The 12,889-nt window shown below is 34.5% G+C and overlaps 4 protein-coding genes and 1 pseudogene across 8 annotated transcripts; 2 read left to right on the forward strand and 3 right to left on the reverse strand.

Moving 5' to 3' along the window:
* The first annotated feature begins 667 nt into the window (after positions 1–667).
* LOC104751713 (putative mitochondrial adenine nucleotide transporter BTL2) lies at positions 668–2,496 on the forward strand. The gene is made up of 4 exons (XM_010473723.3): positions 668–1,263; positions 1,395–1,698; positions 1,835–2,302; positions 2,390–2,496. Exons 1-4 carry the CDS (start codon positions 854–856, stop codon positions 2,456–2,458), a joined length of 1,251 nt encoding a protein of 416 aa, XP_010472025.2. The 5' UTR covers positions 668–853; the 3' UTR covers positions 2,459–2,496.
* Positions 2,445–2,953, reverse strand: LOC104751715 (multifunctional methyltransferase subunit TRM112 homolog B pseudogene; annotated as a pseudogene). The gene has a single exon (XR_015584931.1). The product of XR_015584931.1 is annotated as a multifunctional methyltransferase subunit TRM112 homolog B pseudogene (transcript).
* Positions 2,954–4,196: 1,243 nt separating this feature from the next.
* Positions 4,197–6,358, forward strand: LOC104751717 (putative protein phosphatase 2C 17). 4 transcript variants are annotated; one of them, XM_010473727.3, is made up of 6 exons: positions 4,197–4,516; positions 4,872–4,941; positions 5,061–5,297; positions 5,399–5,684; positions 5,781–5,935; positions 6,033–6,358. In XM_010473727.3, the coding sequence occupies exons 2-6, from the start codon at positions 4,906–4,908 to the stop codon at positions 6,195–6,197; spliced, it is 879 nt and encodes a 292-aa protein (XP_010472029.1). In that variant the 5' UTR covers positions 4,197–4,516; positions 4,872–4,905; the 3' UTR covers positions 6,198–6,358. The 4 variants fall into 4 exon arrangements, with proteins under 4 accessions (XP_010472029.1, XP_010472028.1, XP_010472030.1 ...); XM_010473728.3 differs by lacking the exon at positions 4,197–4,516 and adding an exon at positions 4,620–4,797; XM_010473726.3 differs by lacking the exon at positions 4,872–4,941.
* A 765-nt stretch (positions 6,359–7,123) lies between these two features.
* On the reverse strand, positions 7,124–9,210 carry LOC104751718 (uncharacterized). Its single transcript, XM_010473729.3, has 3 exons — positions 8,089–9,210; positions 7,572–7,664; positions 7,124–7,476 (listed from the first exon to the last, which is right to left on the reverse strand). Exons 1-3 carry the CDS (start codon positions 8,725–8,727, stop codon positions 7,261–7,263), a joined length of 948 nt encoding a protein of 315 aa, XP_010472031.2. The 5' UTR covers positions 8,728–9,210; the 3' UTR covers positions 7,124–7,260.
* A 970-nt stretch (positions 9,211–10,180) lies between these two features.
* LOC104751719 (14-3-3-like protein GF14 epsilon) lies at positions 10,181–11,980 on the reverse strand. The gene is made up of 6 exons (XM_019238063.2): positions 11,726–11,980; positions 11,247–11,553; positions 11,071–11,158; positions 10,868–10,977; positions 10,552–10,700; positions 10,181–10,463 (listed from the first exon to the last, which is right to left on the reverse strand). The coding sequence occupies exons 1-5, from the start codon at positions 11,790–11,792 to the stop codon at positions 10,616–10,618; spliced, it is 657 nt and encodes a 218-aa protein (XP_019093608.2). The 5' UTR covers positions 11,793–11,980; the 3' UTR covers positions 10,181–10,463; positions 10,552–10,615.
* Positions 11,981–12,889: the final 909 nt, after the last annotated feature.

Consider the following 12,889-nt stretch of genomic DNA (forward strand, 5'->3'; position numbering starts at 1 on the left):
CCGTTCATACCTCTTTTGAATTCTATATTTCAACCTGATTCTTAGTTCTTAAACTCAGTGCTCATCGTGCTTGGCGTTGAGGTTGAACTCCCTTTTTTTTTGTGTGTGTGTATTCCTCCTGGATAGTGAGTATCTCCGGAACAAGAAGCTTTATCGAGCTATCAAATTACTATGTCTGTTAGTAACTGTTTCAATTCAGTTTCAGCCTGAATCAGAGTTCCTCATCGTGCTTGGCTTTGTGATTTTAACTCCCTGCTATCAGCTTATTTGCTAGTCAAAATTCTGGTAAGTACATAAACTTCCAAATAGAATAGGGGACTTTGATTTTCAGATATCTGCATCTTCTGCTACTAAACCTATATAATTAAGAAGGGTTAAACTCTTAGAAAATCCCTTTTCTAGCAAATGTATAAAGCTTATTCATGCTTGGTCATGTTCAGATACATGGGTTTATGTGGAGATAACTATACCAGAGAAGCATGGTCTTCTTGAATGGTCAACAAAATACTGATTTGATTCGACTTTACAATCTGAGTATTTAGTCATATTTCTTTGATAACCCTTTCCAACCAGAAATCAGGACCAAAAACATCACTGAGCCATGATCAATTGCTTAGAATCATAAGATTCTGCTAGTATATACCTTTTCCTTTTCAGTACTAAGGATGTCTCATGCTTTCTCTTTACTTTTTAGTTTTTGCAATTTGGAGCCATAAGAAAATTAAATAAAAATATAAAGGCCTAAAGGGACAAAAACGGTTCGAGCGGTCCAACCAACTCACAATTGGACAATTTCCAAATTCTTCTCTTGTGTAGTACAAATTCTAATTTACTTTGCAACCTCGTTATCCAAATGTCAGGACTCCATATCTATCCTCACGATCCCTCTTCTTCTTCTTCTTCTTCTTCGTTTAGCGATCTATCCGATGAAGCTTTCTTTAGCACCGGTGGTTTGTTTCTCGACCTACCAGGTGTGTCCTCTTCCTTCTTCAACTCGATCTCCTCCAAATGCTCCGACTCAGAGCCCGTTCATTTTCCCGGTTACTGGAAAAACAAAACCCATCTCCGCTCCGGTAAGAACTTGGTGTTCTTGTCCGTGAGCTTGAGCAAAGACAGATCTGAGCAGCAATGTAAGACTGCTTTGGCGGAAATTCCCGGCAAGGATAATGGAAAGCGAAATGTTATCGGTGGAGTGAGGAGACGCGGGACCATGAACACAAGGAAGCATCTCTGGGCTGGTGCTGTAGCTGCCATGGTTTCTAAGTATATATACTGTTGATTAGAGAGCGCATATAACTTGTTTGATCAAATGCCTGAACCAATAACTATAATTGTGACCTTGATATTAGTATTGATTGGTATACTAATGTTGTTGTTGCTGCTGATGATGGCAGAACATTCTTAGCACCACTTGAGAGACTAAAGCTTGAATATACAGTTCGTGGTGAGCAAAGGAGTTTGTTTGTGGTGGCTAAGTCAATTGCGACCACGCAGGGTTTGACAGGATTCTGGAAAGGTAATTTGCTCAATGTTCTCCGAACCGCTCCTTTCAAAGCCGTCAATTTTTGTGCCTACGATACGTATAGAAAGCAATTGCTTAGAATCGCTGGGAATCAAGAAGCTACCAACTTTGAAAGATTCGTTGCTGGAGCTGCTGCTGGGATTACTGCTACTGTACTCTGCTTGCCACTTGACACTGTAGGTTCTTATTTCTTTTAACCATTTTAGATCAAAGATGAGATAAAGGTCTCTGCTTTAGAGTTGACATAAGACAGGACGATACAAACATGTGGAACCATTTTGACTGAAATGTGTTTTTCTACTACTCTTACAGATACGAACCAAACTAGTTGCTCGGGGTGGAGAAACCTTGGGCGGAATCGCTGGAGCTTTCCGGTATATGATCCAAAACGAAGGGTTGTTTTCACTCTACAAGGGTCTAGTTCCTTCCATAGCAAGCATGGCTTTGTCAGGTGCAGTTTTCTATGGCGTTTACGACATCCTTAAATCATCTTATCTGCATACACCAGAAGGCCTGAAAAGACTGAAAGACATGAAGCAGCAGGGACAAGAAATCAATGCTCTAGACCGGCTCGAGTTAGGACCCATCAGAACTCTCATGTACGGTGCTGTTGCTGGTGCCTGTACTGAAGTAGCCACTTATCCGTTCGAAGTAGTGAGACGGCAGCTTCAGATGCAGATGGGTAAAAACAAGCTCAATGCTTTAGCTATGGGATTCAATATCATTGAGAGAGGAGGGATCCCAGCTTTATACGCTGGACTTTTACCTAGCTTGCTCCAGGTTTGTCATAATAGTTCTTTCATTACTAGACTGAATCAGTGTCTATTTTGCCAAAAGCTTGATATGTTCTCCGTTTCATATCTCCAGGTATTGCCTTCGGCTTCAATAAGTTACTTTGTCTACGAGTGTATGAAGATAGTACTTAAAGTAGAATGACAAGTTTTCAAGATTAAGATTTTGGAAGTGTTCTAAAATAGCTTAAAAGAATCACCCATCAATCCATCATAACACGTAATGAAAGATGAATCAGTCGATAAGTATAACACAATGCTTAATTTAAACCTCGTCCTCGTGGAGAAGCATATTGGGGATTCCTTTGTTAACCGGAAACTTCCTACCGGTTTCTGAGCAGACGAGTGAGCCTTCTTCGAGGTGTAGCTCGAGCAACGAGTGGTGAAATTTCCTGAGAAAGGATTCGTCAGATTCAAGCGTCGTTGTGTCCGGTGCGTGATCGGGAAGTTCGGTGTAACCCATAGAACGTGCACCGTCCACGAGAGCCTTCCAATCAATCTTGGCGATCATGTGCTTGAGAAAGTCCGGGTTGAAATCGACCTCTTTGACGATTATCTTCTTGGGTTCGATACGCAGAGGAAACTTGTTAGCCACTCCTCTAATGTTGCAAGACAACATGTTGTGTACTATCAACCTCATCTTCTCTCTCTCCCTCTCTATCGCTCTCTGCAACGAGGAAGACGGAAGTGTCTTGATAGCGCTGTCGACGATAGTACCCTAATGGACTTGCGAGCCTGTTTAGGAGTATGTATGATTCACTTGTGTAAATGGGCTTTATCCATATGAGGCCCATAACTTGATACGGGAAGATCAGTCAAGTCTTCAAGTCTTGACTTTAAAGTCAACCGTTGACCATCTATGGATTTCGTTCGTTTATTCCAGGATTTGTAAATTAATCCGATATTTGTCGATATAACTAGTTTGAAAATGTGACAGAAAATAAATAAATTTGTTCAAGTTCAAAAAAAAAAAAAAGAGTTCAAATATATTGATAGAAACAATTGGATTATGTAATGAAGTTTTTAATATTTGGAGAATTCCATGGAGATATGTTGTGTATCATTGAATTTAATGTTGATATTAAATCAAGAATGTAATAGAAAGAAGAAGGTAAATGTAAGAAATTATTAAAAATACATGAAAACAATAGTATACCTGTCGACAAAAAAAGAAAAAAAAAGAAAAAAACAATAGTATACCTAAATTTGGTTCCAAATCTTTAGTTGGACTAAGATGTTATTATATTACCAAAAACTAGAACCCGACCCGCGTTACAGCACAATGAAATATTTTAATATTGTTAAAACGAATAACAATTTAGAAGATGTTATAGTATCGGTTTATTATATTGTCTATGTTTGTCATATTTGCCATTATTTTTTTTGGAATAATTAATTTAAACAAAACTTTCTTTGTGACTCTTTTAGATTTTGTATACCATTTGTTTAAAAGGATGATATACAATTAAAAGGAAAAAGATGTTAATAAACACAACATAGGATAAGATATAAATAGAATGAAATAACATTTTACTTAACACGTGGTTTGGAAACACGATTACTGAAATATTATTTCCCATGTCTGTCTTTATTAATACGAAGTTGTACATAATAGTAATATGTATTTATTTTTTTATGGATCGTATATATGCGAAATGTATTCGCCAATGTGCTCACCATAGTGTATATAATTACTTTTACTTTATGACTTTTAAATGTGGTTCTGTCAAATGTATTCAAATTTGTAAGTAATTGAATTGGGTTGTATTTTAAATTGGTCCACCTACAAAATTGGGTATGTGTTTAACTTTTTTTTTGACATTTATGATTTGGGTTTCGGTGGGCTTTCTATTAAGGTTTTTTTTTCAAACCGCTGTCTTATTATCTAGAAACTTGTAGGTTTGTTAAACAATTATTGTACCCAAATTCTCATATTCCATCGTTTCATCTCCATTTTGGATTCGATCCATCGTTTCATCTCCATCTTCTCACGATCAATTTTTCAGAAAATAGGGTAAAATCAAATTCAGTACTTCTTCAATCCACCAAATCTCGAAGAGAAAATTAAAAATTCCAAAAAGGAGAGAAGTTCCAATTAGTCGAATCAATTGGGTTTATCTATGGAGCTGATGGTGCTATCAATCGGATGATTCAGTTTTGACCCATGAGTTTAGCGACCCGATTTATCAACTCTATTGGATTGGTAAGTTGCTAGATATTATGAATAGGGATTTAATTAAATACATTTTGGGTTAATGCAGCTACCAATGTAAAAAAGGCATGCAAAATACATTATTAGAGTTAATAACGTTAGATTTTGGCGTGAATTAAAAATAATAATTCATGAAAGAAAACTATACCAGAAGAACAGAACAGAAACAGAGGATACTATTTACTAATAAATTTTCAGTGGATTTAAAAATTTCTCTCAAGAAAACGACATTAACGAAGGAGATCGAAAGCTCCAATTCTGATCAACTTAGGGTTTACTTCTAAACTTCTATTCCATTTCTCTCTTTCAATTTTGTTTCTTAACTCAGTACTCGTAAATTTTGCAGATTGTTTTGTTCAATTTCAATTTTTCACAATCAAATGCCCAAGTTCTGCTGTTCTCGTTCTTCTACACGAGTAAAAATGCAAACTTTTTAAGATTTGGGTTTTGTGGGATTTAAGATTTGGGGTTTTTTGAGATTTTTTTTTTTTTTTTTTTTTTTTGTTTGTGTGATCGTTGTTTAATGTGGTTATAGGTTGTGGTAGCACAAAAGACTAACTCGGGTAAAGGAAGAAACGGTGAAGGAGGAATCAAGTATGGATTTAGTTTGATAAAAGGGAAGTCTAATCATTCAATGGAGGATTACCACGTTGCTAAGTTTATCAATCTCAACGACAATGAATTGGGGATTTTTGCTATCTTTGATGGTCATAAAGGTGATAGTGTACCTGCTTATTTGCAGAAGCATCTCTTCCCTAACATCCTCAAAGATGTAAGTTTTTATGGAAAAAGATTGTTGCTTTTCTTGTTTTTGTGTATGTTGTTATGAGCAGTGTGATAAACATATAGGATGTGTTGATTTTTTTTCCCTAGGGAGAGTTCTTGGTGGGTCCACGAAGAGCGATTGCGAAAGCTTATGAGAATACAGACCAAATGATTTTATCAGATACTGGTTCTGATTTAGATAGTGGTGGTTCGACAGCTGTGACTGCGATTTTGATTAATGGGAAAGTTTTGTGGATAGCTAATGTTGGAGATTCTCGAGCAATTCTTTCTCGTAGAGGTAAAGCAAAACAGTTGAGTGTAGATCATGATCCTGATGATGATAGTGAGAGGAGTATGATTGAGAGTAAAGGTGGATTTGTTACCAACAGACCAGGTTAACGACAAGAGCCTTTTTAATGATCTGTTATTGTATAAGATTTTTTTATAATATATTTATAAGGATTATTCTGATGAGTTGTGAATTGAACAGGAGATGTTCCTCAAGTGAACGGTTTGTTAGCTGTCTCTCGGGTCTTTGGAGACAAAAACCTCAAAGCATATCTGAATTCAGAGCCTGACATTAAGGATGTTACCATTGAAAGTCACACAGAGTTTCTTATTCTGGCTAGTGATGGTATTTCCAAGGTAAGAATTGCGGTTAAAGGGTACTTACTTATATTAGTCTGGAGCTGTTGTTTTGAAGTGAATAGAATTAACATATGTTGAAACTTATCTTGAACAGGTGATGACAAACCAAGAAGCAGTTGATGTAGTTAAGAAGGTTAGAGATCCAAAGGAAGCAGCGAAGCAACTAATAGCTGAAGCATTGAAAAGAAACAGTAAGGATGACATATCTTGCATCGTTATCCGATTTAGACTCGAGTCGAGCTTTGCTTCACGTATATGATTCTTTTGGGTCTAGTTTGATCTAATAGGATTTTAAAATAGGACTATTATACTTAGTTTGTTTGACAAACCAGATGATTTATCATATAAGAATACATCAAAACTAGATACAGCCGATTTTAAATTGTTACAATTTAGTTAAATTGGAAACATTTATCTCTATTTTATCTGTATGCTAACCGAAGAACATAAACAAAATCAATTCATTCAGTTGCATTCATATGTTAGCAGGCTTACAAGTTTGGCAGGCTTTATTAAAAAAGCCCATAATGGCCCAAAAAACGTTAGACCTAAAGGGAAAACTAGGGTTTCTGAAGCCAGGAAACTTGGTGGCGGCCTCTATTCTATATAGTATATATACCAATGCTCTTCCCTGTTAACAAAATCGTGCTCTTGATGGTTCTCATAGTCGATTCGTTCTCTCGTTTAGTTTAAGAAATTAGGGGTTCTTTGTTTGTTTTCTGGGTTGATGTTTTGTTAGGAGAAAAAAAAAAGATGCCTCTTCTTTCAGCAGCAAGATCCATTCTTGTTAGCTTTGTTCTGGAGGCACATATCAATTTGCCATTATGAGAGGGATCCTAATTTGCAGAGATGTTTTCTTCCTCTCTGCTGTTTATCTCTCTCTTTGGTACATAATTTATATCTTCCTTCTTTCTTACATGTTGTAAAAAAAAAAGATTTGGAGATAAGATTAACAATCATGCGACTGATTAGATGACCTAAACGTTGTCATGAGCATGTAAACATTGGTTTACTGGGACAAGGAAAACGTCAAAAACTTAGTATGTTCATGACCATTTCCAACGTTAACAAAGTTTTTCACGTATTTCTTGTCCCAGTAAACCAATGTTTACTGATAATTTTCGACTCCATGTGTATAATAAAGATTCCAACTTTTTTTCTGGGTGTTATCTACTGGACATGAAATTAAAATTTCAAAATTTGAGTCATATATTGATACAAATAAGTAAGAAAGGGGTAATATGTGGAAATGATACATTTGTTAATCCTTATAAAGAACATTGAGAAAGATAAAACATAACCAGAGATGATTACTTAAGGAGTCAAACACTTGCATTAGAGACAGGAATCTCTGGTTTAGTCTCGATGAGAAAAGATTTGAGAAGTTTGACAAACGTTTTGGGTCTTTCGAAGTTGAAGATATGACCAGTTCTTTTGATAATAACGAGTCTTCCATTATCTCCTATATGCTTCTCAAGTCTCTTCCCCATATCCAATGGGAACACTTGATCATGCTCTCCCCATATGATCAATGTTGGCTGCAATCCATTAATTCAAAAAATTTAAACCCCATTAATTACCCATTTATATGAGTGAAATTTAAAGACAAATTTGTAAAAGAGAAGAACAGAACCTGTGTGAGCTTTGGAATCTCTGAGATTATTCTGTCTTTTGGTATGGCTTTGATCATTTCCCTCTTCTCTTCCATATTATCCTTGGTCAATGCCTGTTTCATTTCACATTTTTTGTCACTAATTCCGAATAATTTACTAACAATTAATATTTATTGGAAAAACCAATAAAACATTACTCGTTTTTTACCGTCTCATCATATTCGACAAAGAACTACCAAACAAATTTTATTTATTCTATATAAGATCTAAAAATGGAATTATGTTGATAGATCTAATGAATCCACCATATAATCTGAAAAGACCGATCAAGTTGACAATTTAAGTACATTATCTTCAAACAAACAGTTCAAGAATCTTTAAAAGTTCAAATCTCTCTTTAGTTTTTTAAAACTATATTCTCGCACTGACTAGATTTTTCACCATTATAGAAACTTTCTCCAGGGTTCTTTTAAGACATCTGGACACGTGTCGTAACATGATTCGATTCAAGAAGTAAAAAGTAGGAAAGTAGCTCACATGTTCGATGAAGTCATGGAGGAGACAAGTAGGAACCAGTCTCGCCAACGCAGGTTTGTAGAAGATGTAACCCATAAGTTCCCTTAGCTTTTTCACTGACTCCGGCACAAGAATCTTCGAAGCTTCGTCAAGATCCGACACCTTCAAAACGCCGGCTTTCATGTCTTTCTCCTCCACGCAAACGGCGGCGCAGCATATTACAACCCTCTCCACGGCGTCTCCGAACATCGCCGCCATCCGATAGCCAACGAACCCGCCGTAGCTAAGACCGACGAGGCTGAATTTTTTGACGGATAGGGCTTCTAAGGCCCGCATGAGCGCTTGGGCCTGGAAAATATCGGATCTTTCGGGTCGGGTTGTTGAGGATCCACCGAAGAAGACGAGGTCCGGGATGTAGAGGTTGAAATGACGGGAGAGACGTCGAGCGACGTCGTACCATTGCCAAATGGCAGTAGCTTCGAGGCCGTGGATGAGGAGGAGGTTGGGTTTTGGTTTGGAGTCGGGTCGGGTTTTGGATACCCAGAAGTTGACTATGGTTCCGTCTTTCAAATCGATGGTTACGGGTCGTAGACCGGATCTTTTGAAACCGGATTTGTAAGTTCGTTCTATTGCTTCGGACAAGCTAAAGCAACCTGTCATTACAGAAGAATAAAAATGTAGTGAGAGGATGGGATACAAAAGAAAAAGAACCAAGTGTTTTTTTTGAGTTGAAAGATGTTGTTTTGTGTTGTGTTGTGTTTTGGTTCTCTCTCTGGTATTGGTTGAGGGATTTATTACGAATCAGCACATTTTTATTAAGTAGTATTAAATAAATTGAAGTAGTCTCTAAAATTGAAATGTGGTTATAAGTTAATAATTTAAGGAGATTTTTATTACGAATCAGCACATCATATAATTTACGAATTTCTTTTTTATAAAACGTTTTTATCGTTCCTCGTAAATTGTTGTTAAGTTATGTGTTTTAATCATATTCATGTATCTATTTGTATTTCGTCTAGTTCTTAAAGTTTTATGGTAAAAGCAAAAATATGCAACGTATATTTTATTGGTAAAAAGGGATTATTAAACATTTTCAAATTATATCTTGAGGAAAAACTGAATGTCAATTATGCGCGAAAATGTATTGTGTCTCGACGTTACCTTATGTATTTGTATAGAGAGGCTTTAATTTGGTGGTACAATTCAAATCTTAGTATTTTATTTGTGAGAAAAAGTAGATGGCATCAATGTGATTACAAAAATCTTTGTACCCCGAAATCGAGAGGCACGTGGGTCGTAGGGGGGAGTTAGTCTTTAATGTGAACATATAAGGTTGTGACAGTGTGTAGGTTGGGAAATTAAATTCGAGTATCTAACTATAATTTTCAATATTATTATTTTTCTAGAAAACGAAAAGTATTTGACTTAGACAAAGACAGAAGAAAGTATTCGTCAATTTTGGTTATAAGAGTCTTTTCTTTGTCAAAGTTGAAGAGTCTTCTTAAATATGCCAATATATTCTCTAGAAGAAGAGAAAGAAAAGACTATTTGAATTTTACACATAAAGTATTTGAATTTTAGCGTTCTTAATTTGAAAAAAAAAACTTGAGAGTTGAGAAGAAAGAAAAACGTTCATTTCCTCAGTTTAAATTGGTTATATTATATGTTAATGGATAACCTAATTTTAATTAGAGTTTAGGACAGGTTACGAGGACAACCAATTAAAACCAAATTGGTAGATATATGTTGGTAGCTAACTTATGAATACAGTATTTGTAGATGTAATTTGCATGTATTAAGTAAGTTATGCGTGGCAATCATGTGTGTACTTTTATATACTCGGAATAAGTATGTTATGCTTTATATTTTTACGTTGATTTATAAGTATAATTAGTTAATGATTAACTAAAATTGTGTTTGCATGGAATAATTATGAATAAAATGGAAATGAATGGAATGAAAATGATGGATGAATATTTTTGCTCCACTGATCACTAGTTCTTCATAAAACTATAATAATGGAACAAAATTTCATAATGGATTTTTGTTTTTGTTTTATTCAAATTTATTCTGAGGAATCAATCAATGGAAATTTTAATCGTAAGATTCCACCTTTATCTATATCTAAGATTTTATTGTCTACTAACAAGTTAATCATAGCCAATGCATACTTGTTCAACATTATTAAGATATGATATAAAAACATATTTAACCAAAAGCACAAAAAAGCCTATAGCACAAAAAGCTATAGGAGACTTTAAAACCAGAATAGTATTTATTAGCGTTTATAGGAGTTAACAAGAAGACTCCTAATCTCATACGCAAACCTCATCGACTTCATAATCCGAAAGACATGTTCTACTCGTCTTTCTTGTTTTTCGGGATTCCAGAATGTTCTGCAAAATTCAGTTTTAGTTAATTAGTATTGTTCATAAAAATAAAATTGAAAACTTTCATCCCAAACTAAAAAGTAGTATGTATTACCATCGTGATCGTGATATGAAGTCCACACGGAAAGATTATATTTCAGCATATCTATGATAACTTTCTACTCTTTGTATTTTTGCTTGTCATCAAGGCCATCGAGTTCGGTGATTGCTTCATCGTAAGCTTGTTTAGCTAATTTAGATGCTCTGTATATTCAAATGGTTATACCACTATTATTACTTATAGCTCTAAGAAAGTATGCATTTTCCAAATTAACAAGCAATAAAAGTATATAATATATACATAATTTTCATGATAGATTTTTCTAAACACCGCTCTTAATTATTTTTTAAAGCAAAGGTTTATATATTACCTTTCAGTGGAATTAAGGATGTCGTAACTGAACACAGAGAAGTTCAAAGCCAAACCGAGTCTAACCAGATTGGTGGGTGCTAAACTTTTCTCTGCCATTTCCATTGCAACCTACAAAGTATAATATACCACCATTGTCCCAAACTTATATATCGAAGAAAAGACAAAAGTTAAGGATAACAAACACGATGGAGTGATGATGACCTTATATGCCTCAAGAGAATTGTCAGCAGTTTCTTTACGTTCAGCATCAGAACCAAACGCTGCCATGTATCGATAATAATCTCCTTTGCTACGTATATACCAAGAAACTTACAAATAGATAACAAAACAAAAAGTAGAAGAAAATAAAATGATGATGGTGATGGGATGTGACTTACATTCTGAGGAAAAAGATAGTTGATTCCACATTGGTAGTTGATGGGATGAGATGAGCATCGATGAGAAACAAAATGTCATTACAAACATTGGAAAACTCATCTTTAACCATTTCTTGTTTTCCTTTTATCAATTTCACTTTCTGCTCGTTTCCTTTCAGGTCTTCCACTTCTCCAATGGTTGATATTACTTTCAATGAATCTCTCTTAGTCTCCATCACTTTCTTGTACCCAGTTGTTAATAGGTCTATTTCCTCTTTGCTTAGCTCTATATCATACTCACACACTTTTCGCATCGATTTTATCATATCTACCACGACAATTTAAATTTTTAAAAAAATCAATACTATTTTCACGGAAACATGTATAAAAGTAACTAAACATGCTACGATAAAAAAAAAATAATAAAAAAAATAATAATAAAAAAAAACATGCGACGATATTTTTGTTTGAAAAGGACAAATATGTGAGAACATGTATACCATCATATCTTTCAGTTTGGCAGGCGAGCTTAGCCAAGTAAATGAGTTTTTCTCTTTCGTTCTCCATAACTTGATCTCCTATTTCTCTCGGTCTTTGTTTCTTATGTGAATTAAGGGATGCTTTGATAAAAAAAAATATATAATATATGGTTAGTGATAATATATATAGGGACTGTTGAAACCAGTTATGCGTAGTCGCAGATCTAGTTATACTAGAAAGAAAGAAAAAAAAAAAAGATACACCTAAGTTTGTAATAAAGGAAAAAAAATAAGGGAGATAGAAAGATATATTTTTGTTGTTGTAAAAAAAGCAATATATCTACATTTGTTTTACTAAGTAAATTTAAATTTATTATCTCTAGATATTTGTCTTTATAAGAAAGATAGGTATATATCTGTAAAATGAACAATATTTATACATTTGTTTTGCTAATTAAATTTAGATTAAATATATGTTATATTTGTTTTCAATAAATGTAAATTGAATATTTTAGAAAAAATATATTAAGATAAAATGTAGATGAAATTAATCATTATTATGCTTGTATACAAACATAAGTAAAAAGAAGATTAGGCAGAAATAAAGGTAGGTGGAGAAGTCCATATGCTGATGTACCTGCGCATGATAATATGGGCTTTTTTAAAAGCCCAAACTTATGACCCAATAGAAGAGATTTAACGAAATCGCAATGCTTTTTCTCTGTGTGATACCGTTTCAATCTCCCTCACGGCCTAACGAGGAACGACATTTAAAAAAAAATAATAAAAACAATATTTTATATTTCTTAACCAACATAATCGATGGGGCAAGTCGTCGGAAGTATCGTTATATTTGGAATGGACCCATTCTTTAAATTTTGTTTAGTATAAGTTGCGTCATTCCTCCAAAATCTAATAAGATTTAATTTGTGGAGATAACACATATATAACAAAGTGGAGATATTTTCTTTGGTATGTTAACGTAACTTGTAACGACACGTATAATCGAAAACAAGGGCAACATGTTTTTAAAACCTCATATCGCTTACGTCCACTTTGTAATTTTCTTACAAGTTACAACCGTTTGGAATTGTTTTGAATTAATAAGTTGGTGGAGATTGTGTGAAGAAATTGATGATATGTGCCAAGTTTCATGAGTTTTTAGTTCGTAAGAAAGTGAAAGGG

Source organism: Camelina sativa, chromosome 16 (genome assembly GCF_030686135.1).
Source record: "Camelina sativa cultivar CO46 ecotype springtype chromosome 16, ASM3068613v1".
Classification (NCBI taxonomy): domain Eukaryota; kingdom Viridiplantae; phylum Streptophyta; class Magnoliopsida; order Brassicales; family Brassicaceae; genus Camelina; species Camelina sativa.

What these genes read in the sequence shown, in the direction of transcription:
- LOC104751713 (XM_010473723.3), top strand. Translation starts at nt 854, where the DNA reads ATGTCAGGACTCCATATCTATCCTCACGATCCCTCTTCTTCTTCTTCT. An exon ending in GTAGCTGCCATGGTTTCTAA is followed by an intron (nt 1,264 to 1,394) that starts GTATATATACTG and finishes TGATGATGGCAG; the next exon opens with AACATTCTTAGCACCACTTG. An exon ending in TCTGCTTGCCACTTGACACT is followed by an intron (nt 1,699 to 1,834) that starts GTAGGTTCTTAT and finishes CTACTCTTACAG; the next exon opens with ATACGAACCAAACTAGTTGC.
- LOC104751717 (XM_010473726.3), top strand. Translation starts at nt 4,478, where the DNA reads ATGAGTTTAGCGACCCGATTTATCAACTCTATTGGATTG. An exon ending in TCCCTAACATCCTCAAAGAT is followed by an intron (nt 5,298 to 5,398) that starts GTAAGTTTTTAT and finishes TTTTTTCCCTAG; the next exon opens with GGAGAGTTCTTGGTGGGTCC. An exon ending in ATTTGTTACCAACAGACCAG is followed by an intron (nt 5,685 to 5,780) that starts GTTAACGACAAG and finishes TGAATTGAACAG; the next exon opens with GAGATGTTCCTCAAGTGAAC.
- LOC104751718 (XM_010473729.3), bottom strand. Translation starts at nt 8,727, where the DNA reads ATGACAGGTTGCTTTAGCTTGTCCGAAGCAATAGAACGAACTTACAAA. An exon ending in TCCATGACTTCATCGAACAT is followed by an intron (nt 7,665 to 8,088) that starts GTGAGCTACTTT and finishes GAAATGAAACAG; the next exon opens with GCATTGACCAAGGATAATAT. An exon ending in AGATTCCAAAGCTCACACAG is followed by an intron (nt 7,477 to 7,571) that starts GTTCTGTTCTTC and finishes AATGGATTGCAG; the next exon opens with CCAACATTGATCATATGGGG.
- LOC104751719 (XM_019238063.2), bottom strand. Translation starts at nt 11,792, where the DNA reads ATGGAGAACGAAAGAGAAAAACTCATTTACTTGGCTAAGCTCGCCTGC. An exon ending in ACTATCTTTTTCCTCAGAAT is followed by an intron (nt 11,159 to 11,246) that starts GTAAGTCACATC and finishes GTATATACGTAG; the next exon opens with CAAAGGAGATTATTATCGAT. An exon ending in ATCCTTAATTCCACTGAAAG is followed by an intron (nt 10,701 to 10,867) that starts GTAATATATAAA and finishes TTGAATATACAG; the next exon opens with AGCATCTAAATTAGCTAAAC.